The sequence below is a fragment of the Echinops telfairi genome, unplaced genomic scaffold (assembly GCF_000313985.2).
Source record: "Echinops telfairi isolate 266 unplaced genomic scaffold, ASM31398v2 ScPeMD7_7;HRSCAF=31, whole genome shotgun sequence".
NCBI lineage: Eukaryota > Metazoa > Chordata > Mammalia > Afrosoricida > Tenrecidae > Echinops > Echinops telfairi.
Genome location: NW_022103904.1, coordinates 17,835,687 through 17,860,704, shown reverse-complemented (window position 1 = coordinate 17,860,704; position 25,018 = coordinate 17,835,687). Strand labels below are relative to the sequence as shown.

General features: G+C 40.9%; 1 protein-coding gene across 1 annotated transcript in view; it reads right to left on the bottom strand.

Moving 5' to 3' along the window:
• PKD1L1 (polycystin 1 like 1, transient receptor potential channel interacting) overlaps positions 1-25,018 on the bottom strand; it is a 183,557-nt gene that overhangs the window by 81,555 nt on the left and 76,984 nt on the right. The window contains exons 27-34 of the mRNA XM_013006002.1: positions 18,266-18,508; positions 16,928-17,038; positions 16,680-16,837; positions 13,618-13,718; positions 10,235-10,427; positions 8,352-8,435; positions 1,970-2,177; positions 198-304 (exon numbers count right to left, since the gene is read on the bottom strand). Coding sequence (XP_012861456.1) covers positions 198-304; positions 1,970-2,177; positions 8,352-8,435; positions 10,235-10,427; positions 13,618-13,718; positions 16,680-16,837; positions 16,928-17,038; positions 18,266-18,508 — 1,205 coding nt within the window. The remainder of the gene's footprint in view (positions 1-197; positions 305-1,969; positions 2,178-8,351; positions 8,436-10,234; positions 10,428-13,617; positions 13,719-16,679; positions 16,838-16,927; positions 17,039-18,265; positions 18,509-25,018) is intronic.

The window sequence follows — 25,018 nt, the reverse complement described above, 5'->3', positions numbered from 1 at the left end:
GTGACGCATAGTGTCCCCCTGTGGGTTTCTGAGACTGTAACTGTTTATGGGAGTGGAAAGCCCAGTCTTTCTCCCTGTATGGACAATGGTCCCTATTCAATATGAATGCTACATATTTCTACATTTAAAACAATTGTTATAAGTATACACTAATGCTGGCTCTTATTCTCAAGTGATATCACAATATTTCAAAATACCTCAGTATAAAGGTGTGCCTGGAATTCCTTTCAAATAGGGGTTTCTCTGGACAGGAGAGCTCTCTGGTTTCTGAAAGTCCAGTTTCACCATACAAAACAATGTAAACCTCATAAAACAAAGACACGGGGGGAAAGATCAAGATTGTTGTCAAAACAAGCTAGAACATGCTGGATGGGGACTTCCTTATATTCTCTCCCAATTTCCCCCTGGATGTCCACCCTCCTGGGCACAGTGTGCCAGAGCTTGGGCTTGAGGACCCGGTGTGGCATGGCAGAGAGTAGGGCGGGTACAGCGGTCCCTAGTAGTGTGGGGTGGATTTTCACACATTCGATACGGAAAAGCGAGGCCTACACCAGAAATCTCTAGGACATTGTTTCTCCTCTCCCCTCGAGAATCTAACTGTGGCCATGGATACGCCTCCTCTCTTCAGTAGAGGGAGGGGTCCTGGAGGGGTCTGTCAGGACCCCAGAGGGCAGGGTAGGTGCCCTGTCAATCTCTAAACGCACATTCTCATTCTTGAGCTGGGCATGGAACTCCTTACTGTGCATTGTTAGACAAAGACATTTTCAGCTCTGATGTTATTTATCAATCTCTCATGTAAGAAAAAAAAAATCCCCCAAACAAACCCATTACCACTAAGTCCATTTCAACTCATAGCTACCCTATAGGATAGAGCCTAATTGTGCCTTTGGGTTCCTAAGGGTTTTAAATATTTACAATAATCAGCTTTATCTTTCTCCCTTGGAGTGACGAGTGGGTTCGAACCGCTGACCTCAGCCATTCAATGTATAACCCCCTCTGCCACCAGAGCTCCTGCTACATAGAAAGCTATTTAATAATTCCTTGATTTTGACATCTTTTCCTATGATAAATTATGCGGGCAATGTCTGAATTACAAACAAGTGTTGTTCCAAAATCAGTCTTTAAATCAAATATGTATGTAAATTGGAGCCGTGAGGTGTGGTTTGCATCTAATGTCAGTCAAATGTTTGTTTTAGTATGTTTTATAAGTACCTTTCTATGTAAAAAAATTAAGGAAACACTTCCAGATACACTAAAATATTAATAACATAGCACAGTGATAATTAATAGCATAATGTTTTGATGTGGATCACAAAGTAATGCTCATTTGTTATCACAACTATTGCATGTACCTCAAATTTTAACACTACAGACTTTACAGGGTTGGTTTGTGGCAGCAAGTTATGTGTAAGTCAGATGTTTGTGACCTGGGGACTGCTTGAATATTGTCTTTCAATCGTTTTTCAATTTTGTTTTTCACAGTTAATTCTCTCACCTCTTAAGTTTATCATTGGATATAATAAGAAGTGAAGATCTAGTGTTACCTTACAAGTGAAGTTTTTCTCAAAACTTTAGCCTGTCATTCCTCTCAGGTCTTGAAGATTTTCTTGAAGATTTCCACGCCTTGGTGCTGGGTTGTTCCACGAATCTAGTGATTAGGCCCTAACAGGACTACACTACTAGCTAATTACTATCACTTCACAGGGAGCGGGAACACTTGGTCAGGGAAGGGCCTGCCTTGTTCTTCTCATGAGAAGAACTTTATTTTTCCAGTGAATTTTAAAATTAGGCTAGCAGCCAAGATTCAAGGTCCAATTGGTTGCTGATGTTAAATGGAGACACCTTCAATGTATGCATCTTATCCACACACTGAACAATTCTGTTAGAGTCAAATCAAGGCTTCCAAATGTCCTTCCTCATATGGCTGTCCACACCCTGTAGATGTATTTTTCAGTACACCCATAGTTACCTTTGCAGTCAGCTGGGATGGAGCACGGAAGCCTGTGTCAATAACAACTGCATAGAGCTGTTGGTCTGGCGAGGAGCTACCTTGCAGAAAAATGTAACCGGATTTCTTTCTTTCATGATGATCTGTATGCATGCTTTTAGTAACCAAAAATGCATAAAGAATCATAAAAAGCACAATAAAAACACTTGGAATCAGGTTTTCTGGGTGTCTGTAAATAAAAGGAGAGAAATAAAAATTAAATTACCCATGAAAATAAACATTTATGAGTAAAACTGACTTAATGTTCACCTTGTCACCTCCCTGACTCCCCTCCCCACCCCCACCCCCTGCCGCCACACACACACACACACATACATAAGTCTCCCTTTGGTCCTTTGTTTGGAAATCTTACTGTGTGGGGGAGAGGAAAGCGGGTGGGAGATGGGGAGCTTTTTGTTGGGGCTAGGGCTAGGAAGAGAAAAATGTAGAGGATGGAATGCTATCTACCCCACTCTGGGCATGTTGGACTGGTTTTGAGCCCTTTAGGCCAGACGTGCCAGAGACTGAATCAAAAAGGCGTTTGAAGGCACAGAGAGTCCCTATGGTCCAGTGACCAGCACCCAGGAGCACGGACTCTGAACTCAAAGGAAGCTTTTAATTGGTCCAGCTTCTGCATGTGAAAGCCATGATGTTCTAGGAAAATCTCTGTCTCTCTGAAGAACATTCTTTCTGAACGATGAAAAATATGAGGTCAGTAGGCTATAGTTAAGTAGTGTTCCATATATAAAATGCTGAAGAGAAGTTTGACTTCTCTCTGTCCTTTTCCTCTCAGCAGCAAATGCTGTCCGATGCCACTGGTACCCAGCCTCTGCCCCCCACCTGCCTTTACAGATATGGTTGCTTGCTTTCTCTCGGCAGGCTTGTGTTAGTCTGGGTACTTTAGAGAAACAAATCCACAGAAACTTAGGTATAAGAGAGAGTTTTATATAAAGGGTAAGTGCGCGTTAAGAAAACCTCCCAAACTGCCCAAGCCCACAAGTCCAACATTAACCCATATGTCCGACACCAATCCACAAAGTTCTCCTCCATCTCACAAAACACACGTAATGATGCTGACTGCAGGAGGAAAGCTGAATCTGTGAATGTGGAAGCATCTCAGTGCTGACAGGGGTCTCCACACGGATGCTCCAGCACCCAGGGCTGCATCGGGGTAGGTCCATGTGGCTTTTCCTCAGGGATGTCCTGCAGGAAGTGAGTCTTGCCAGCTGAAGCAGGGAACTGGCTAAGGCAGCTGCACCCTGATCCGAACATCACAAAGCAAGAGACCCGAGAACTTGAAAAGCAAGCTTCACTGAGCCATTTATCTCTCCAACTTTCAATTAACCCCACATGTGTTTATCGGCCAGGTTGGCACAATAAACTTTAACTAACTCAAGGCTATATTTCTTGTTTGTAGGAAGGGAGATCACTACAGCTATGCAGACCCACAGAGTGGGGTGCCCTCAAGACCACTGTGCTGCTACACTACCCCTCCTCTGCTGTCCTGCCTAGAGTTACGTCATGTGAACGTTTGGTGGTATTTTAAAGGGTAGGCATTGGGGCCACATTGTTGAGGAAGGTATCCTTTTAGTCCACAGGACACATTGACTCTATCTAAGGGTAGAGTTCCCGCTTTGTTTCCTTGTTTGGCATGGTTCTTTACAGGAGGACAAAGTCTTGTCCTGAATCCTACCCTATCAGCTGGGCAGGGTGCTCACAGTTCACCTAGCTCCAGTATTCCCTTCATTTGGTGCCTGGACTAAGCCCCTGGGACCCTCTGATCTTTGAGTGGATCTCCCAGAATGTCACTGCGCCTGTATAAGTTGAAGGGTTAAACTTGTCTGGGAGTGTCCAGTATGGGCCCACCCAATGCCTTGTTCCCTCAGTGATATTAATGACTGGGTGGATTGCTGGGCAGCGGGTGAACCTCCCTGGTACCATCCTCTGTAGCCTTAGTGAATGATTAATGCCTACCTTAGGAACCATGTGAACCACTTTTCAGTCTACAAAAGAATCAATTCTGATGATTTATGAAGTTGAAAACAAAAATAAAACCCACCACCACTGAGTCGATTCTGACTCACAATGAACCTATCTATATGGAAGTGGCTGCTGGGTTGAAATTCCAATTTCAACTTTGCAATTAGCAGTCTGAAGGTCACTTGGCAAAACCACCAGTAAGGTATAATTATTTCCTATTACATAAATACAAGCAAGACAAACTAAACACTCAGTACTCCGGAGAAAATGAAGGCTATACCATCGATATTCCTTAAGTATTTACAAAATACCAACAGCAGTTTGTCAGACTTTGTTTGCTTGTGTGGTGCTGTGATGCTCGAAACAACGTTACTGGTGCTTCCTATGCCAGCAGGGTCACCAGAACAGAACCAGTGTCAGTAGGGCTTCTAAACTAAGAACCCACTCTAAAGGAGGACTCAGCTGTCCACTTGGGAGGAAGTAGTCACTGAAAGTCGTAGGCAGAGCACTGCCACATACTGAGGTCAAATACTGAAGAAAAGCAACACTGTCAGAGACAGTGCAAGCATATGAGCCCCTTGTGTCAGAAAGCACTCGAAATAATACTTAGGAAGAACTGCCTTCTCAAAGCAGGGATGACCATCCTGACATGATGGAGTAAAGCCTGTGGGAGTAAAGCCTTCAGGACCTGCGCTGGCGGCTGGGGCACAACTCAAAACAGAAAGGAAGAGCTATAAAAATGTACTATTAATCAGAACATGGAATGGCTGAAATGTGAATCTTGGAAATTTTGGAGTCGTCAAAAATGAAATGATCAGTGTCCTACGTGTTCGTGAACTGAAATGAACTAGGATTGAACATTTTGAATCAGAAAGTTGTATATATTGTGTGGAAGTGACACGGTCAAGAGGCATGGCGTGGCAGTCATAGTTGAAAAGGACATTTCGTCTATCTTGAAGTACAATGCTGTCTGTGACAGGACAATGTCTATCTGCATTCAAGGAAATCCACTCAATGCAAATATTATTCTAATTTATGTACCAACACAACCTATTGATGAAGAAATTGAACAATTCTACCTGTGTCTTCAGTCTTAAATTTATCAAGCATACAAACAAGATGTTTTGATTATTACTTGCAATTGGAATGCAAAAGTTGGAAACAATGGAGGATCAGTGGTTAAAATATAATTCAAGAAGGTGGGTTTTTTGAACAATAATATGGCATCTAGATTGGAGGAAATATAAAACATCTGTGATATGTAAATGATGCAACCTTGCTTGTTGAAAATGAAAAAGGACTTGAAGAACTTTTGCTGAATCACAGAATACAGCACTTATGATGAAGCTCCAAGAATACAGTGATGTAAAACAAAAGCCCCAAACTTCACGTAAAGAAAACCAAAATCAACTGGACCCGTAGATATAATGATAAATGGAAAACAGATTGACCTGGTCAAGAATTTCATTTAAGTTGGATTCACAATCGAGACACACAGAAGCAGCAGTCAAGAAACCAAATGACATATGTCATTGGGAAAATGTGCTGCGCAAAACCTCCTTCAAGAGCTAAAGATTAAAGATGTCTCATTGAACCTTAAGGTGCACTTGACTGAGCCATGGTAGGTTCAATTGCCTTCTATGCATGGAAAGGCTGGGCAATGAATAGGGAAGACTGAGGAAGAATCGATGCATTTGAATTATTACGTTGACAAAAATTGTTGGAAGTATCATGGACCGCCAGAAAAACAAGCGAATCTGTCTTGGAAGACATACAACCGGAACCCTCCTTAGAAGTGAGGATGGTTCATCTCAGATGCTTTGGCCATGTTATCAAGAGAGGCCAGTCCCAGGAAAAGGGACAGACATCATATTTGGCATCATGAGAACCACTGAAAAGAAAAAGACTCTTGAGATGGCTTGACACAGCGTTGCAACAATGGGCTCAAGCATACCAATTGTGAAGATGGCACAGGACTGAGCAGCATGTCATATTTTGTACTTGGCATTGCTATGAGTCAGAGCCAACTGTAGGGCCCCTGACAACAACACCATATAAACCATGACTATAACAATGGAATGCACTTTGAATTCAAAATGAGACACTTGAGAGAGAAAGAGGAAACTATGAGTAATTAGATTATTACAATAATCATAAACCAAAGTGGGCAAAGCAGGTAGTATCAGCAATGTAGGTATTAATTAAATGTATAACACTGGCTAACACACATTTTGGTGCCTCACATGATAGGATTGTTTCTGGGCATATTTGACCTGCTGATCCCAAAAATGACACCAGTTACCCCCTATCAGCTCCAGTCTTTGAGATTCAGAACATGTGCCATACACCACTCTTCACTCTGCCCACTCATAAAAAAGCAGGATATTTTGATGGAGTGTTAGCTAGCCTGAGATAGAGGAAGGACACACTGGCTTTATTAAAAGTAGTTTGTGTTGTACTAAATATTTATGTCAATTTATGCTCCCCGTGGTGTCCTTTGATCCAAAGATATATTTGAATGGTGCAAATTATATCAATTTGGAATTTTCCCCAAGTGTCATTTCACCTTTATTAAGAACTGAATAGCAGTACGTTAGTTATCATAAAGAGGAGCCAGAAATGAGTTCCTGGACAATAAATAAGCACACCTGATAGCATAGTGGGCTATGTGTTTGACTACTAACCTCAAGGTCAGCTATTCCAGCTCACTGAGAAACGTGAGACTTTCTGCTCCCACAAAGATGTACAGCCTCAGAAACCCACAGGAGAAGTTCCACTCTGTCCTACAGGATCGCTATGGGTCATAATCAACTGACTGGCAGTGAAGTTGGTGTAATAAATAGAGATTCAAATGTTCTGAAACCCAAAATGGATCTGTCAGAGTTCAAGCTCCTTTAGTAAAATGAAAATGTCCCAGAATTGTTATAAATGCCCCAATATATCCACCTGTGAAGAGAAACTCTTAAATGAAAAGTTAGAATTTTTATTCTAAAGAACCCTGGAGTCATCCTCAGCTCTAAAAATTGAACTTGAATTATCCATTGACTTTTGTCTACTAAAATATGTTCTATCTGCACCCTCAGGGAATCATTACACCCATTACAATTCCTGAAGGGTTCATCTATCACAAAGAGAGTCAGGGGGAGGGGCAACTCCACTTGAGAGGAACGAATAACAGAATGGCAGTTGAACAGATACATTTGGGTGGTGTAAGATATGGGATAAAAAGGAATAACAATAATAATGATATTTAATATAATAACAAGGGTTCTTGGGGGATAGGGGAGGAGAGGTTGGGGATAAAGAAGAGCTGACACCACAGAGTGCAAAAAGAAAAAAAATGTTTTGAAAATGATGGTGGCAACAATGTACAATCATTTTTGATCTAATTGAACTATGGATTATTATAATATCACTAGAGGTCCCAATAAAATGGAAAAAATAAGCAAAATGATGAACAAAAATGTTCTAAAATGTTTACTGCAAAATTTGAAGGATAAAAATGTAGATCTTCAAAATTTTGTGAAAATTGCTAGCAATTTTTATATTTTCAACACTCTAAATTGTCCTCACATCTTCCGTATATGTGCCTTTCTATTTCATTTTTGAGTGTGCCCTCTTCTCAAGCTGTGCTCTGGCTGTGCCCTATCCAACTGGTAGGCTCTGTACACATTGTACAGCCTTTCTTACCCAAAGAAAAAGTGTGGCCATCTCATTGATTCTAACTCACAGTGACCCTATAGCCACAGAAGAACTGCTCTTCGGGGTTTCCAAACCTTTGAACCTTTTGTAGGTTGCAGAGTGATTGGTGGGTTCAAACCACTGACCTTATGATTGACAGCTCAATGCATTACCACCTCGCCACCATTGGTCCATATCCAGCTTCCCTTGGACATCCCTGAACACCTAAATATTGTTTACCTTTTAAAGCTTATGCTGTAATCTGTGGGTCTGAATTCTTCTCATTTAAAGCTAGGATGTTAAGTTTGTAAATTAGTATAACTTGATAGTTGAAAATAGAGTGGAACACCTTATCTAAGAAACCAGAGCTCCTGTGGTCCATCCAATCCAATGTTATGAATCAGTGCCCCAAATACCCCAGGCACAGGTCTGAAAATGAAGTCACCGAGAAACACACTGGTTTTGTTGGGCTCTGTAATGATTGACCAAGTTCACATTCAACTAGCACCAAGCTTAAAAAGAGGAAAACCGTGCTGCCCTTTTGAAGTTTATGCATCTCCTTTTAGTGACTGTAAGGTAGGTAGATATAAATAGATAGGTTCTTAATATGTAAATATAATTATGTTTAATTATTAAGTTTCCACTGCTGAATTAAACTTGGGGTCTTACTTATTTTTGCCTTGATTTATGAAATAGAATTTACCTTTGTAAAGTAGAAATGTCGCTCATTTCAAAACTGGCGTTCAGCTTTCTTCTTGCGAGAGTGAAGGCTGTGAGGTGATCATAGCTAGGGGAGAAATACCAATTAGGAAGATTAACTGCGAGAACAGCAACTTTTCAGTAATATTATTATGCACTGATTTAAAAAGGAAGACACATTTCAATAAGCATAACCTTATGATTTAGACTTAGTTCCAGAATTCAGTGTAAACCTAAGAAATGAGTGGCTCTGCTCTCAGGATATGAGGTCTTTGGCTCTGAGCCTAGGAGTACGCAGTCCCCACTGAGGCGATCTGCGGCACTATCTTGTGACACAGGTGTTCCCTCTAGACTTCCGAGCAGAATACAAACAGCTGGATCAAAGCCCTCTCCACACTTCAGCTTGAATCTTCAGTTTCAGAGAGACTTAGATTCAAAGAGCAACGTAGCTGTGAATTACCCTAGTTAACTAGTCAGCATTTTCCTAAGTACCAGTGCTTGCCATTACAAATACTCTATACTGGAAAGCTACTACCATGGTAACCATCATCAGTTCTCTTATTAAACAAAGATCCCATCTTCATTCACATCTTCTCAGGTCCCATACTGTATTCATTTTACACCCTTGGCTCAAAATGGAAAGTGCCCAGCAGAGAATGGTATGTTACAGTGAGTGAATGGATGATAGATTAATGGATTACTGGATGTTTTAATATTGAAGTGAACTATTGGACCATTACCAGTAGGTTCCAGTGGATTCCTATGAATGGCATCATACAATTTCAGGAATAAAGCATTCACAAAGTAATAAATAGCTTACAAATCCGACTGGTGTATGATATGCTCTGGACATACTGGGTTTCTTTAAGGCAATCATGAATCATCATTCCTTATGGATTAATTTTTCTTACGAGGAAATTATTTCTATTTCTAAATATGCAAAATAATTAGTTAATTCTCAAACCTAATTAAAAAACACCAACAAAAATGAATGACTCAAACCTGTAATAAATTGTCAGTTTTATAGCTGGATAATAAAGACTTTCTAATTGGAATATATGTCTTATAGACCCAAAGATTCCTGAAGGTTGCCCAGAGCCTATGCAGAGACTTTTCTTGCATCATAAAATTCACCTTCACAACCCCCCCATGTGGTGAGGGAGTCAAGCACATGGTGGGAGGACAGAGGTTCCCATCACCTGGCTACAAACGACTCACTCCTAAAGAGGGTCAAGGCTTCTACAAGAATACAACCTACCACTCCAGAGCACTAGTGTCCATCTATTGATGCCTGCTTCTAATAGCTGTTTGCTAAATATCAATGACAGACTAGTCCCCATGGGAAGGGAGTGAGTGTGAAGAGCATTTATAGTGTCTAGAAGACCCTGTGTCTGTGAGGCTCCAGTAGAAGAGGAGAACAAAGACTTACAGACAAGAGGATTTTCAGAGACACTGGCAGGCATTTGGTGGTTCAGTGGTAGAATTCATGCCTTTCCTGTGGGAGATTTGAGTTTGTTTCCTGGCTAATGCTCATCATGTGACGTTGCCACCCATCTGAAGGAATGGGTTGTGTACTGCTAGCTAAAAGGGACAAGGAAAGTGGGCCCGGCTATTTGCTGCACTAATCTGTCAGTGAATATCAGAGAGGTGACAATCATGGGGATGTGTTTCACTTGGTTGAACAGGAGTCAGGGATAACTAGCTGGCAGCTAACACAACATATGTAACAAGAGACACACAAAGTTGGAGTTGTACAAATCAAGCCTGTTCATTTTCATTTTGATTGGAGAGTAAGATTCAGTAAAGGATCCAGGGATGGGCCAAATGCAAAAGGAAACATAATCACTGATTAAAAGCACATATTCTTTCTGAAGTATATGTCTATACCTGCAGTTAACCTTATCTGGAGAAGTTCCTGGTTGTGGGGGCAAGGTGTTAGATTTCCACCTTCTTTTATCCCAAAACAGGCACTGGAGCCACTGGAAATCCACTGTATAATTCACTGTGCTGGCTAAATATTTGTTTGAAGATGGTCTGTCGTAGCTAGCGTCCAATATGGCCAAATAACCTGAGGTGGAATCTAGAACAGAAAAAAAAAAGTTAACCTAAAATGGGCTAAGAGACATTTTCTATTTCAAAGCTGATACCTTTAGGATTAAGGTGTGCCTGAACCCTGGTAATGGAGTGTGCTATGCACTGAGCTGATAACCACAAGGTCAGTGGTTTGAACCTGCCAGTCGCTCTGAGGGAGAAAGATGAGGCTGTCTACTCGTGTAAAGATGTAAATTCTCAGAAACACAAAGAGACAGTTTTACCTTGTCCTATAAGGTAGGACCATGAGTTGGAAATGGCTTGATGGCAGTGAATTTGGGACCCAAGTTACAATATTTGCATTTGAAAGCTGTATGTTCATTCACGTGGAAGCTGGATAATGAATAAAGAAAACCGAGGAACAATTGATGTATTTGAATTGTGATGTCTGTGAATATTGAAAGCACCATGGACTACCAGAAGTATAAACAAATCTGTCTTAGAGGAAGTGTAGTTTATTTTGTAGAAACGAGGGCAGCAGGACTTGGTCTCATGTGCTGTTGATATGTTACCAGGTGAGACCAGATATGTCACCAGGTGAAACCAGTCTCGGGCAAAGGACATCCGGCTTGACGAAGTAGAGGGTCAGTGAAAGAGAGAAAGACACTCATCCAGATGGATCGGTGCAGCGACATCAATGGGCTCAAACATTTATAAGGATGTTGACGATGGTGAAATACTGGACGGTGTTTCCTTCTACTGTTCACAGGGTTTCATTGAGTTGGATTGGACTAAGCAGCACATAACAACATTTCAAATGCAGAGAGAATAGTAAACAGGATCAAAGTAGCACACAAGAACCAAGAATACGAGATGTAGGGGCGGGGGACGGGGGAAGAGATGTAAAGGACTGAAAGAACACAGAACTTTTGAATTTTGTCTACTTTTCCCCCCATAAACTTATAAATTTTGAATTAAATATATCTAGTCAAGGTTTTCATATGTATATTTGAAAATGACAAGGCATTTAGGAAGGAAAGTTTATTTCTAGTACTTCTTTGTGTGCAAACTTAGCCTCACCTAATAAAACAAAGCAAACTGCTGGCGTAAGTCAATTCTAAATTGTAGCCACCTTACAAACAAAACAAAAGAAAATCTCCCACAGCATCAAGTCTATGCCAACCCTTAGGAACCCTAAGGTTTCTGAGGCTGTAAAATTTTGGGAGCACAAAGCCTCATCTTTCTCACACAGGCTGGTGGACTTGAACGCTGAACCTTGCAGTTAGCAGTCCAACACATATCTAGCAGTGCCACCAGGATTACTTAGAGTGATAGAATAAAATGTCTCCACATAAGGTTCCCAAGGCCTTAATCTTTATGGAAACAGATTGCTACATCCTTCAGGCAGGATGCTTGAAGGTTCAACTTGTCAATCTTTTGGTTATCGACTGAGCATTTAACTACTGCACCATCAGGCCCCCTCTAGAGTGAGTTATATGTCCTGGTGCGATTACACAGCCTTGCCTGTGTGTACCATGACCAACATGTGAAAACAGAACTTTATCATGATGGAACCATCAGACAAATCCAGACTGCGAGACATTCCAACAATAACTGACTTGAACGCATGAAAAATGTTAATGTCATGAAAAAAGAGGAGGGTGGAAAATATGTTCTAGAGGCCAAGGGGACTACAAAGGTATGACAATTGAATATATTTTATAATTTTGAACTTCATTGGGAATAAAAATACAAAGGGATCTTGAACCCTTTTGGGGGAATATTTGCAAAAAACTAAATATGGAGTGCATACTATATGCTTTTCTTGGTACTGGTTGGTACTAGTTACATGGGAAAATGCCCTTGTTCTTATGAGACATATTTTGAAGTGTTCAGGAGTGAAGTGTCTGCAATTTTTCCTTAAATGGTTCAGCTCCACAAAAGACCACACACATACACACATACTGTGATAGATAAAGTAAATGTGGCCAAATGCATATAACTCATTTGTTGTATAGTTTTTGTACTTTTTTGTTAGTCTGATGTTTTTCAAGAAAAAAACGTTGTTAGAGAAAGAACATATCAAGCATATTTGCAATGAACATTTTTAATTTGATTAGCCCCAGTTGGACTTAATTTTTAAAAAAATAGGTAGCTATGAACGAATTCCTTTTCAGAAAAGGACACTTGATCCCAGTACAAAGGTGGGAGGTGGAGAATATAGGGCTGGTTCATCATCTATCCAATAGTCCAGAGCTCCATTTGGAGCATTTCTATGTAGTAGTCCTTGTTGAGTCACTTGGACCCTCGAGCTCCCAAGCCCTGCTTCTCAGAAAAGAGCCAAACCATCCTCACTGCCATTAAGTCAATTCTGATTCACCGTGACCCAATAGGACAGCATAGAACTGCCTCTGAGTGACCAAGAAACTGTAACTGTTTGGGGTGTAGAAAGCCCAGTCTTTCTCCCTTGGAAAGCCTGGTAGTTTTGAACTGCAGATCTTGTGGATTGCAGCCGAATGCATAACCCCTATGCCACGCTCTCAGGAGAGAACAGAGGCTTAGAAAACTTAAAAACCAGGGTCAGACTATTCGGAGCGCAAAAGTGGAATTAATGCACTGTCTGGCTCTTCACAACTTCTGTCCATTTATATGATGATGGTGAGGCAGAGTCAGAAGATGCATGGTCTCTGTATTTATACCTGAGATAAAGAAAGACTAGGAAGTGCAGGTCCTTGACTTCTAGTGGGATCAAAGACCATAACTCAGAGAGGTAAGTCCAAGAAGGGCAACTAAATGAACAGTGGGTCAGGGAGAGCCTGCCACAGGAGTTGAAAGTTGAGTTCAAGATTAGCAGAGGCACTTTGAAGAAAGGAAGAGGAGGGCACTAGAAAGAACAGTGCAGCAGCAGAAATACAGAAAATAGTTGAACATTCTGAGAAACACATGAGGGGATGATGGGAATTTGGGGAGATGGGAATGGAGGGGGCTATAAGGGCAGGCGCATTAGAGTTGGCCCGCATGAGTGGCGTTATTTGTCTTCAGCACCCACTTCAGTGAAAGGATTATACTACATTTTCTATTTGTTGTCTATTATTAAAACAATTTCTACATAAGCAAGCAAACGGGTCGTTTTGTTGTTTATATGCTGAATAAAGAAAAATACTGTTATGCAAACATGCTATAGCATATTTTCAGCAAATAAATAGATCTGAAAATTAAGAGATCTCTTTCTCACTCACCTTTCAATAGAACAGCAGGTATATATATCTGTATAATCTTCTCATCCCACAGGTACATCTGTTTCACCAGAAAATCAGAGGGAGTAGGCTTCTTGGAGGATCTAGAGAAAAATGATGTTGTGATATCTAGTTTGTGTTCTCAAAGACTTTAGTCACAATTTCATGAAAATCCTCATTTTGGCTGAAAGGCAACAGCCTAAGATTCACCAATATTCTTATTTTACTGTACTTCTTCTGTCTTCTAACAAAATTTTGATGTAACATTTTTCTTTCCTCCCCATTTCACAAAAAAACAGATTCTCAGTGAAAACAAAGACAGCTAAATTAGCAAAGCTTACGGGATTAAGAGGAACAGCCCAACCTCCTGTGGTTAAGGCAGCAGGACACGGCAACATATAAGTGTCTGTTTGTATTAATGGGTATATAAGTAAGCCATTTCTGATGCAAAACCAGGAATCTCACAACCATCAAGAAAGAAGAGCCACCAGTGCAGCATATGTGAGATCTTTGCCTCCAGGGTCTGAGTAGCAGGGACATCAGAAATCACAGGCCAAGATTATGGGATAGACCAAGAGCAGCTCCAAGGTCCTAAGAAAAGTGCCAAGACCATGAGGCAGAGCAGCAAATGGGCTTCCCCTTGAAGGGACCATGTGGTTGACAAGCCAAGGGCCAGAGACGCATGCCAGACAGCACGGCTGAGAAGAAGCACTCTGGACAAAGGTGTATCTCTGACACTTTGGCACTTGTTAGGTTCTAAATAAGCCCCCTTCACCATGGGTATTGTCTGTGAGTTTTGTGTGGCCATTTGAATGAATTATTGAGCCCAACAAAGAGGTAGAGTGCCATTGAAGGAATGGTTAGTTTGAGAATACGGTGATATAGGATAGTGGGTGAAGGCATGTGCAAGGTCTGGGCAGCTGTATAGTTGAATTTGTCACCTTTGGGACCCCATAGGAGATCTGATGTGGCCCTCCTGGCATTTAGTCAGGGTCTTGAACATCTAGAGTAGTCAATCCAGTATTCAGGTTTCATCAGTTTCCAGATTAAGAAGAGAGTAGGAAGAAATAATAGGCAATCCATTTCCAAGGGATCAATCACTTAAAACTTGATGAGTAGCAGTGGAACACTGTCTGATAGAGTGCTGAAATATGAGTCCCTCGGGTTAGAGGGTGCTCAAAATACAGCCCAAAGGAGAGTTGGCGTGAACGACATGGATGGAGCAAAGTTTGGGGGATCTGATACTGGCTCTTGAACGTAGACTAGCTAAAGCAAATGAAAGAATTAATGAAGTAAAAGAACTGAACAGAACATGTCAAAAGCCAGCTTGAGAAGACATAGCAGAGCATCATAGTGAAGTGTGTGAAGATTGGTGTTAGAAAACAGAAGGGAATAACATACTCATAATACCTTTATCTGAAAAAAATTCAAGCCTTGAGTTACAATACTGCAGGTGACTCTAGGAAAAAATATTGGACAATTCAGGAAGCACCAGAAGAAGATGGAAAGAACACATAGATTCTCTGCACCCATAAAGAACTGGTCAACATTCCACTATTTCAAGAGGTAGCATGTGATCCAGAGCTGATGGGATTAAAAGAATTCTGAGCCGAACTGAAGGTGTTATCATTAAAGAAGGCTCCAGTCATGGATAGAACATCAATTGAAATTTTTCCAGAAACTGATGCCCTACTGGAAGCACTCGTCTGTGCCAACTACCTGGAAGAGATGCATATTTATGCCCATTCCAGAGACAGGCGATCCAACAGAAAGGGGAGATTAATATCATTAATTTCATACGCAAGTAAAGTGTTGCTGACACTAATTTAAAAATTGATGCAGCAGCACGTTAATAAAGGTCTGCCAGAAATTTAAAGCAGATTTGTCCAAGAGCAGAACATATCAGAAAGAGGCTTATTTGTGTTTTCTTGACTATGCAAAGGCATTTGACTATATGCATCATAACAAACTACCAGTAGCATTTAGAAAAATGGGGATTCCAGAACAGAACAGGCCACTGAGCTCATGTGGAACCTGTATACAGATAAGAGACAGTTATTCAAGCAGATTTCATGATTTAAAATCAGGAAAGTTGCATCAGGATTGTATCCTTTCATCATATCCATTTCATGTCTATGCTGACCAAATAATCTAAAAATCTGGACTATATGAAGAAAAATGCTGCATAAGGATTAGAGGAAGACTCCTAAACAAACTGTAATACTCAAAGGAGACAACCTTGCTTGCTGAAAGCCAAAATGACAAGCAGTACTTTTTTTTTTTTTCTTTTAAAAAAATCATTTTATTTGGGGCTCATACAACTGTTATCCCAATCCATACACACATCAATTGTGTAAAGCGCATTTGTACATCGTTTCTCAAAACATTTTCTCTCCATTTAAACCCCCGACATTAGGTCCTCATTTTTCCCCTCCCTCCCCGCTCCCCCCTCCCGCATGAGCCCTTGATAGTTTATAAATGGTTATTTTGTCATATCTTGCCCTGTCCGACGTCTCCCTTCATCCACTTTTTGATTGTCTGTCCCCCAGGGAGGAGGTCACACACAGTTCCATGTAATCGGTTCCCTCTTTCCTACCCATTCTCCCTTTACCCACCCTGTTTTGCCACTCATACCACTGGTCCTATAGGGCTCATCCGTCCTGGATTCCCTGTATTTTCAGTTCCTATCTGTACCAGTATACCTCCTCTGGTCTAGCCAGTCTTGCAAGATAGAATTCGAGTCATGGTAGTGGGAGCGGGGAGGAAACCTTTAGGAACTAGAGGAAGGTTGTATTTCTCATCATTGTTACATCGCACCCTGACTGGCTCATCTCCTCCCCGAGACCCCTCTGCAAGGGGATCTCCAAGCAGTACTTATTAATGGAGGTAAAAACACAGCCTTCAGAATGCCTTGCAACTCAATATAAATACAACAAAAATCCTCACAACTAAGTCAATAAACAACATCATGATACATGGAGAAAAGACTAAAGTTGGCAAGGATTTCATTTACTTGGATCCACAATCAAATCCACACTAATGGCCACTATCATCCAACCACATACCTTACTAGCAACATTATGGGAAAGGCTCTTGTGATAGTCTTCACAAATTGGATTCTTATCTGTAGAGATTCCTGGGAGTTTTCCGAGTGCCCGATGAACTGATGAAAATTCACTTTGTCCCGAGGCAATACAAACGCAGTTTCATTTCTCCGTTTCCCCTGTCATCAAAGGGAAACAGGCTAAGCGTGTGTGTTAACAATCAGCTGGGCCACCTCACTGAAGCAGAGACGACTCGGGGCTCTCCTTACCAGGTCATCTTCCTCCTTGAACTCAACGGTCACAGGCATCGGCAGCCACCGTCTGCTGCAGGGCCTTCTGCTAGAGCAGTTGTAGAGACGGACATCCACCGTCCCAGCAAGCTATGGAGCAAAGACCATCTCAGAGCAAATGAAGACAAATGATTGAGAAAGCCCAACACCTGATCATAGTGATATACACTGTCAAAATTATACAAAAGTTCTGCATTTTTACTGAAGCAAAGTGTGACGAAACCAATAGATCATATCATGATAAATGGAGAAAAAATCGAAGTTGCCAAGGATTTCATCTGGCCTGGATCTACAATCAGTGCTCACAGAAGCAGCAGTCCAGAGATCAAATGGTACATTATCTTGGGTCAATCTGCTGCACATGACCTCTTTGAAGTGTTAAAGATAAACACTGAGGAGTAAGGTGTACCTGACCAAGCCCTGGTCTGCTCCCTTGCCTCATATGCATGTGAAAAGTAGACATTAAATAAGGAAGAATCGATGCATTTGAATTATGGTTTGAGCAAAGAATATTGCAAGTACCACAGACTAACAGAACAAGCAAATCTGACTTTTAGGAAATATAATCAGAATGCTCCTTAGAAAGGAAAGGTGGTGAAATTTAGTCCCCTTCGGACCTGTTATTGGGAAAGACTAGTCCCTGGACAGAGACATCAAGTTCAGGCTCCAGTGGCCTTCCTTGGTGATTCAGCCTGGCCTTTCAAGTTAATGTGGAAGAGAACAGCCCACAGTAATGCCCCACATTCCTAGCCCCACTTCTCAAGTTTCGCTCAATTTGAATTTTTCATGGGCTTTCAGAAATGAGTCAATATGTGCCAGAGATTATTGATCCTACTAGTTGGCGCAATCTTATCCCCTACACCAACGTGTTTCCACTGCTTACTCCGTGACAACGGCATGAAACTCCCTGCCATCGAGTCAATGTCATCTCCTCACAGCCACATAGGGTGGGGTAGAACTGCCCCGGTGACTTTCCGAGACAGTCACTATTTATGGGAGTAGAAAGCACATCTTTCTCTCCTAGACTTAAAAAGTCCCTGGGAAATTCTGAGTGGTTCCTCTCACTGAGCTACCAGTGATGACCAATTTTGATGGAATTATCTGGAGAAGCCATAAACTTTCAGGATAAATATAGACAGCAAAACATCCTACATGACACCTCTCTTGAAATTTAAAAAAAAGGCACAAAGTACAAACCTACCAACCTATTCTCTTTATTGTTCATCAGAACTTATTGCAAACAAACAGCAACAACAAAAAACTTACTGCAAAATTGAAATGGTTATCAGAAGTGACAGGCCACCTGCCACATAGTACCTGACCAGGAGCCTGTCCCCCTGGATAGGAATTCAGTTTGAAGAGTATGGTCTGACTAATGTAGCATGGGTTCTGAATGCCGGCTCCAGCAGGATGCTGCCCAGCTCCTTCCCTGGGTAAGTGAACCTGGACAGAGCCCATGCTCTGGACGGTCTTCTGAAGGCTGTCATGAAAGCAGGCCTGGAATTCCATCTCTTCCGTGCCAATGTGGAGCTGAAGCTTGCCGCTCATAAAGAGAGAGTTCTGAAACAAAGAACGTGGGAGATTCAAGTGGTTGTAAAATAAACAAATCAACTGTCTTAACTCCAGACCAGGAAGGTGAAGTTAATTGAAAATAAATTGGTTTCAAGTGAATTTGTATTCATTTGACTAAGCAAAGGTTTGGGTACAGGATACAATGGAGAATGACTGTCGAATGCAAAGGGATTTCTTTTGTTGTGGTGTCCTCCATAAATTGTGCCGATCTGCAATGTTGTTGTCACGTGTCATCGAGTTGGTTGCGACCCTACGTAGAACAGATTGAAACACTGCCTGGTCCTGAACCATCCTCACAGTCCTTCCTACGTTTGAGCCCAATGTTGCACCCACTGTGTCAATAAATCTTGTAGAAGGTCGCTTTTTCCCTGCTGATCCTGTGCTCACCAAGCATGCTGTCGTTCTCCGGGCACTAGTCGCTCCTGGTAGCATGCGCAAAGTTTGTGATGCAAAGCCTTCCCAGTCTTGCTTCTGAAGAGGATTCTGGCTGTACTTCTTCCAAGACAAATGTGTTTGTCCTTTTGGCAGTCCTTGGTACTTACGATATTTTTTGCCAGCTCTGCGATTCCAACATAGGTCTTCCTTTTTCAATTCCCAACTTTCACATGCATCTGAGGCCGTTGGAAAGATCATGGCCTGGGTCAGGTGCACCCTAGATTACATCTCTGATACTCAACACTTTAGAGAAGTGTCCTGCAACAGATTTACACAATGCAACCCACCATTTGATCTCCTGACTGCTGCTTCCATGAGCATTGATTGTAGATCCCAGCAGGGTGAAATCCTTGACAATATCAACTCTTTCTCCAGATGTAAGCATTTTTGTTTTCTTTACATTGAGTAGTAACCCATAGTGGAGGCTATAAGCCTTGATCTTCATCAGCAGATCCTTCAAGTTCTCTTTATTTTCAGCTTTATCACAGGTTGTGTATAAGACTTCTGGTGAATTATTTAATATGCCTCTTCCAGCCAAAGTCTCGAACTCCACCAAAAGATGTTTTGCTGCATGGGTCTGGTAAGAAACTGGAGGAAGATACTGATAGGGTTCACCTGTGAGAATAATTGCAATAGGATTCCCTGGGGTGCCACCCCGACATGTATAAAATGAATCCTCTGGGATTCCGGAAGAGGGAAACTCCTTGCCAGAAAAATCCAAGACCCATCCTCTAGACCATGGTTCTGGTGCAGTGAACCTCCTGGATCCAGATGATGGTATACCATCGGATGAGCAGCAACAGAACTAGAGGCCAGAGCATAGAACAGACTGGTGGACCTCTCAACCCACTGAGAAACTTGAGATAAGTGCTTTGTGTGCAGAAGGCTACCTCTAGGCACCTATTTGGGGCAGTTGTACTTGCTGACCCATGGTAGTGGAGGGGAGTGACTTCAGACAGAGGCTTCCTGGATTGGATACCTCAGGGCACTTAATTCAGGAAGTTGGACTTTTTGATCCATGGAAGAGGAGATGAATGCCTATGGGTTAAAACTCACTGGAGTGGGTGCCTCTGGGCACGTAACACAGGGAGCTGAGTTTGCTGACCCAAGGAGTTGAAGTTGAATGCATTCTGGTTCAGCCTTCTAGCAGAGTGGTATAACCCTTTGAGCATTAATTAGCATACCTGAGATTTTGTAATATGTCTGGTAAACAACTACCGTGGACATTTCTCAGTGGCTTTACAATTTAACTTCCTTATAAACTATTTAATCATGAATTTTGTCAGTGAGTTTCTGTGTTGCCATTGCAATGGATATTAGAAAGTAGAGAAGCGAAACAGTGAACACTAATTAAATTAACGTATCTACTAGTCCTGGTATCACATTCTTCTTCCTATAACCCAGCTTCTTAGCTTAGCTGCTTAGAGAATGAATAAATATGGTGTAAGGATACAACTCTGACACATACCTTTCTTGTCTTTAAACTGTGAAGTATTCCCCTATTCTGTTTTCACAACTGCTTTATGATCCTATACATGTTCCACATGTGCCCAATGAAGTGTTCTGGAAGTCCCATTCTTCCCAAAGTTATACATAGTCCGTTATGGTCCATACAGTTGAATACTCTTGCATAGTCAACAAAACACAAGTAAACTTCTTTCTTGTATTTTGTCCTTTCAGTCAAAAATCCATCTGACATCAGTAATATCACTTGTTCCACATCCTTTTCTGAATCCAACCTACATCTTTAGAAGCTTTCTGTCAATGTACTGCTGCAACTGTTGCTGGATGATCTTCAGCAAAATTTGATTTCTAAAGTATGAATTTGTAATTATGATTGTTATGATGAAATTCAGATATGTTCCTAATTTATTTTTTAATATCCACAATATTACCAAGAATATCAGCTAAATAAGCCAGCAGGTACAATTGGAGTGATGATAAATGGCTAGGCAAGCAATCATAAAAGCAAGGTATACTAACGTACTGCCTTTTGAACACATAAGTCATTTCATGACATGGGGTTGGGAGGGATATTATTCCAAGACCCCAAAAAGACCTGTACAATGAAAAAATTTCCCATGTTAATGGATTGTGGAACTGTCAATACTACCTAAAGCAATCTACAAATACAATGCAATTCTGATCCAAATCCCAATGCCATTCTTTAAAGAAATGAAAATTAATAAACAAATTAATACAGAGCTGGCAGCAGGCCAGGGTAAACAAAGAACTTCTCAAAAAGAAGAGCAAAGTAAGAGGTGCAGCCCTACGTGATATCAAAGTGATGGCACAGCTACAGTATTCAAAATGGCCAGGTATTGGCTTAATGATACATACATAGAACAATGGAGCAGATCGAAAATCAAGATATAAAAGCATCCACTTGCATACAAGTGATTTTCAGCAACAGACCAAAAAATATTAAATGGAAAAGAGACAGTCTCTTCAACAAATGGTCCCAGAGAAATGCGATCTCCACCCGCAGGAGAATGAAGCAGGAGCCTGCCTCACACATGCACAAACATGAACTGAAAATGGAAAAGAGGACTAAAGGTAAACCCTAGAACCGTCAGGGTCACCGGTGAGAAAGCTGGGAGAAACAGAAAGGCTCTGTTGCCTGGCTTACATGGACTACCAAGTATAATAAAGGAATGGGATATCTGGCCAGCAAAAATTGGGTATATTCCCAGGAAAAAATGGAATTGCCATCTCCAGAAGAATGACACAGGACCCATACCCCAGGCCTGCACAAAAACAAACACAAAATGAATTAGAGACCTAACTGTAAACCCCAGAACTATCTTTTGTGTGACGATTATACATTTTATTATTATTATTTGTTGTTTTGTGCCCTGCTACTTTGCCAAACCTCTCAATTGTTTTGAGTGTAATAAAAGAAAAGAAAATAGATGACTGGGACATTTAAAAAGAAAAAGCACTTAGGCATATCATAAGAGTTTGCAGATTGGGGCAAAAAAGTCTTTAACAATGACAATTCCATAGAATTCTGCAACATCTCAATACAAAAAAAGCAACCCACCTAAAATGTGTGCAAAGGACATGAATAGACCATTCAAAAGGAATGACACTTGAATGGCTAACAAATGCAGGAGTAAATGCTCATGAAGCCTGTAAACACGTACAACCAACATCCAGGAGATATAAATCAAAACAATGAGACCCACAATGAAAGCCCAATTCAAAAATAAAAAGAAGAAAGAAAATCAGAGGAAAATAAATGCTGGAGAAGGTGCTGAAAGATTGGAAATCTTATATGCTGCTGGTAAGCCTGTAAACATGTACAACCAGCAATATGTCTGCTGGGTTTATGTCCCAAAGATGGGACAGAACACAAACATATATGCCTTTTCCTATGTTCATGGAAGCACAGTTCACAAGGGTAAGAGGGTGGAAACAGCCTTAATGCCAATCAGTAGAAGAATGGATACAGAAACTCTGGTACATGCACACAATGGAATATTATACATGCTTAAAAAATGATGAAACCATGAAACAACTCATGACAGGGATAGATATGGAAACCATTATGCTGAAGTCAATTGCCAAAGGACAAATATTGTATGAGCCCACTATTATAAGTATAAACACCAAGATAAAGGCAGGCTTCATGTAATCTTCCAATCTGGTCACCAAGCAATAAGGTAGAGAGAACCTACCTAGCATCCATGAGCCATATATCACCCCCTCTATATTTATAAGGTTTTAAGCAAAATGCTTCCCGGTTCGGCACCCTCCTCATAATTGTGCCTGTGCCTGAGCCCAGTGTTGCAGCCACAGTGTCATTCCATCTCCTTGAGGGCCTGCCTCTTTTTTGCTGTCCCTCTGCTTTACCAAACAGGATGTCCCTCTCCAGGGACTGGTCTTTTCTGACAATACTTCCGAAGTTATAAGGCAATATCCTGCTATCCTTGCTTCTAAGGAACACTCTGGCTGTATTTCTTTCAAGGCAGATGAATTTGCCCTTTTAGCAGCCCATGGTCCTTTCCATGTTCTTCTCCAGCCCCACAGTCCAAGTCATTGATTCTTCTTTGGTCTTCCTTCTCTGATGTCCAACTTTCACATGCACAGGAGGTCATTGAACGTTCCATGGCACTGGTCAAGCACATCTTAGTCCTTAAAGTAACATCTTTGCATTTCAATACTCTAAAGAGGTCTTGTGCAGCAGATTTGCTTAATGCAGTGCATCCTTTGATGGCTTTACTGCTACTTCAATTTGCATTGATGGTGGATCCAAATAAGATAAAACTTTGGCAACTTCTATCTTTTCTCCACTCATCATGATGTTACCCATTGGTCCAGTTGTGAGGATTCAGGTCTTCATCACGTTGGGTCATAATCCATACTGAACGCTAAAATCCTGGATCTTCATCACTTTCAGCCAGCAAAGTTGTGTCATCTGCATAGCGAAGGTTGTTAATAAATTGTCCTCTAATCCGGATGCCACATTCTTCTTCATACAATCCCACTTCTCAGGTAATTTGCTCAGCATACAGATTGGATAAGTATAGTGAGGGGATAGCACCCTTTTGCATAACTTTCCTAATTTTAAATCATGTTCTGTTTGTACACTTGCTGTATTCTCTTGTTCTGTTTGTACACCTGCCTCTTGATCCATGTACAAGTGCTCTGGAATTCCTATTCTCAAGGTTATCCATATTTTATTATGATCCACACAGCAGAATGCCTTTGCCTAGTCAATTAAAACACAAGAAAACATCTTTCTGGTATACTATCCATTGAGATAAGATCCACCTGATATCAGCAATGATATTCCTTGTGCCACATTTTAATGTTTGCCTTGCTTTATCATGATATGTATTAATCTGATAGGTGTGATTCTGCTTTTGCTAATTATTACTATTGAAAATTTTGGCCTCTCATCAGCCCTCACTGTTTGTGGAAAGAGTACCCAGTCATGTAAGTGTTTGATCTGTAAAGTCAACAATTTATGTAATGTGGTTTGTAGTAGGTCTGCATTTGTATAATGTTCATTACCCAACAGTGTTTTAAATTCTATACCATTGGCTAAATGAATCAATAGAATTACCTTACTCCCCAGAGAGGTGATTTATAATGTTGTCTAATATAAAATATAAAATGACAACGATATCCCTAAGGGGAACCAGAGACATATATAACCAATAGATATATGAATGGATTTGGGGCTCACACTTGATTCTAGCACCAATTTAAGAACAACAAGCTCTACAGCATGCATCGGAGAGATGATAGAAAATCAAGGGGATCGACCTGATTTGTATGGTTACAATCTTGTCATTTTATCCCCTTTCTGATGCAGGTTAGGCCTGATCTGGCTTTCAACATTTTCTTTATTTATGTACTGCATATACTCAAGTATAAGCCAACCCGAATATCAGCTGAGGCACCTAATTTTACAAGAGCTATAAACAAATGTGCTGAAAACTCGGCTTTATTTTTTGTTTGTTCATATTGGGGTTTATCTCAGATGTGTTATGTCATTGGAGGTCTTCCTCTTGAAATTTTTATTATATATATATTTTTGTTTTCCAGTATGTGAAACCCAGAACTGATGAATCTATAGGTACAGCAAGTAGAATAAGAGTTTCTGGGGCATGGGGCTGGGGTACAGTGGTTGTTGCAGTGGGGGGTGGGGGGATCAGGGGAAAAGGGAGTTGATGTCAAGGAATTCAGGAAGGAAAAGAATGTTTTGAAATTGCTTGTGGTAGCAATTGTACAATAGTGCCTGATGTGATCAAACTATGGAATGATATGATAGCTGTATTAATTCCCAATTAAATGGATAAAAAAGAACAATTAATTCTTATGACATGGTGTTGCTCTTATTCCCACTCTCATAAAGAGATCACTGAAGCTATGGGTGCTATAGAAAAATGTGCTGAAGAAACTGGATGGTGTCTGCCTATCAGAAAGAATACCACTACAGTCTTAAGAGCTTATCTTCCAACAAGCACCCTTCTAAGTGATGCTTCAACTAAGTCCACACAGCAGAAACACACCAGCTTGTGTGATACAAGGATTGTAAATATTAAAACCCAA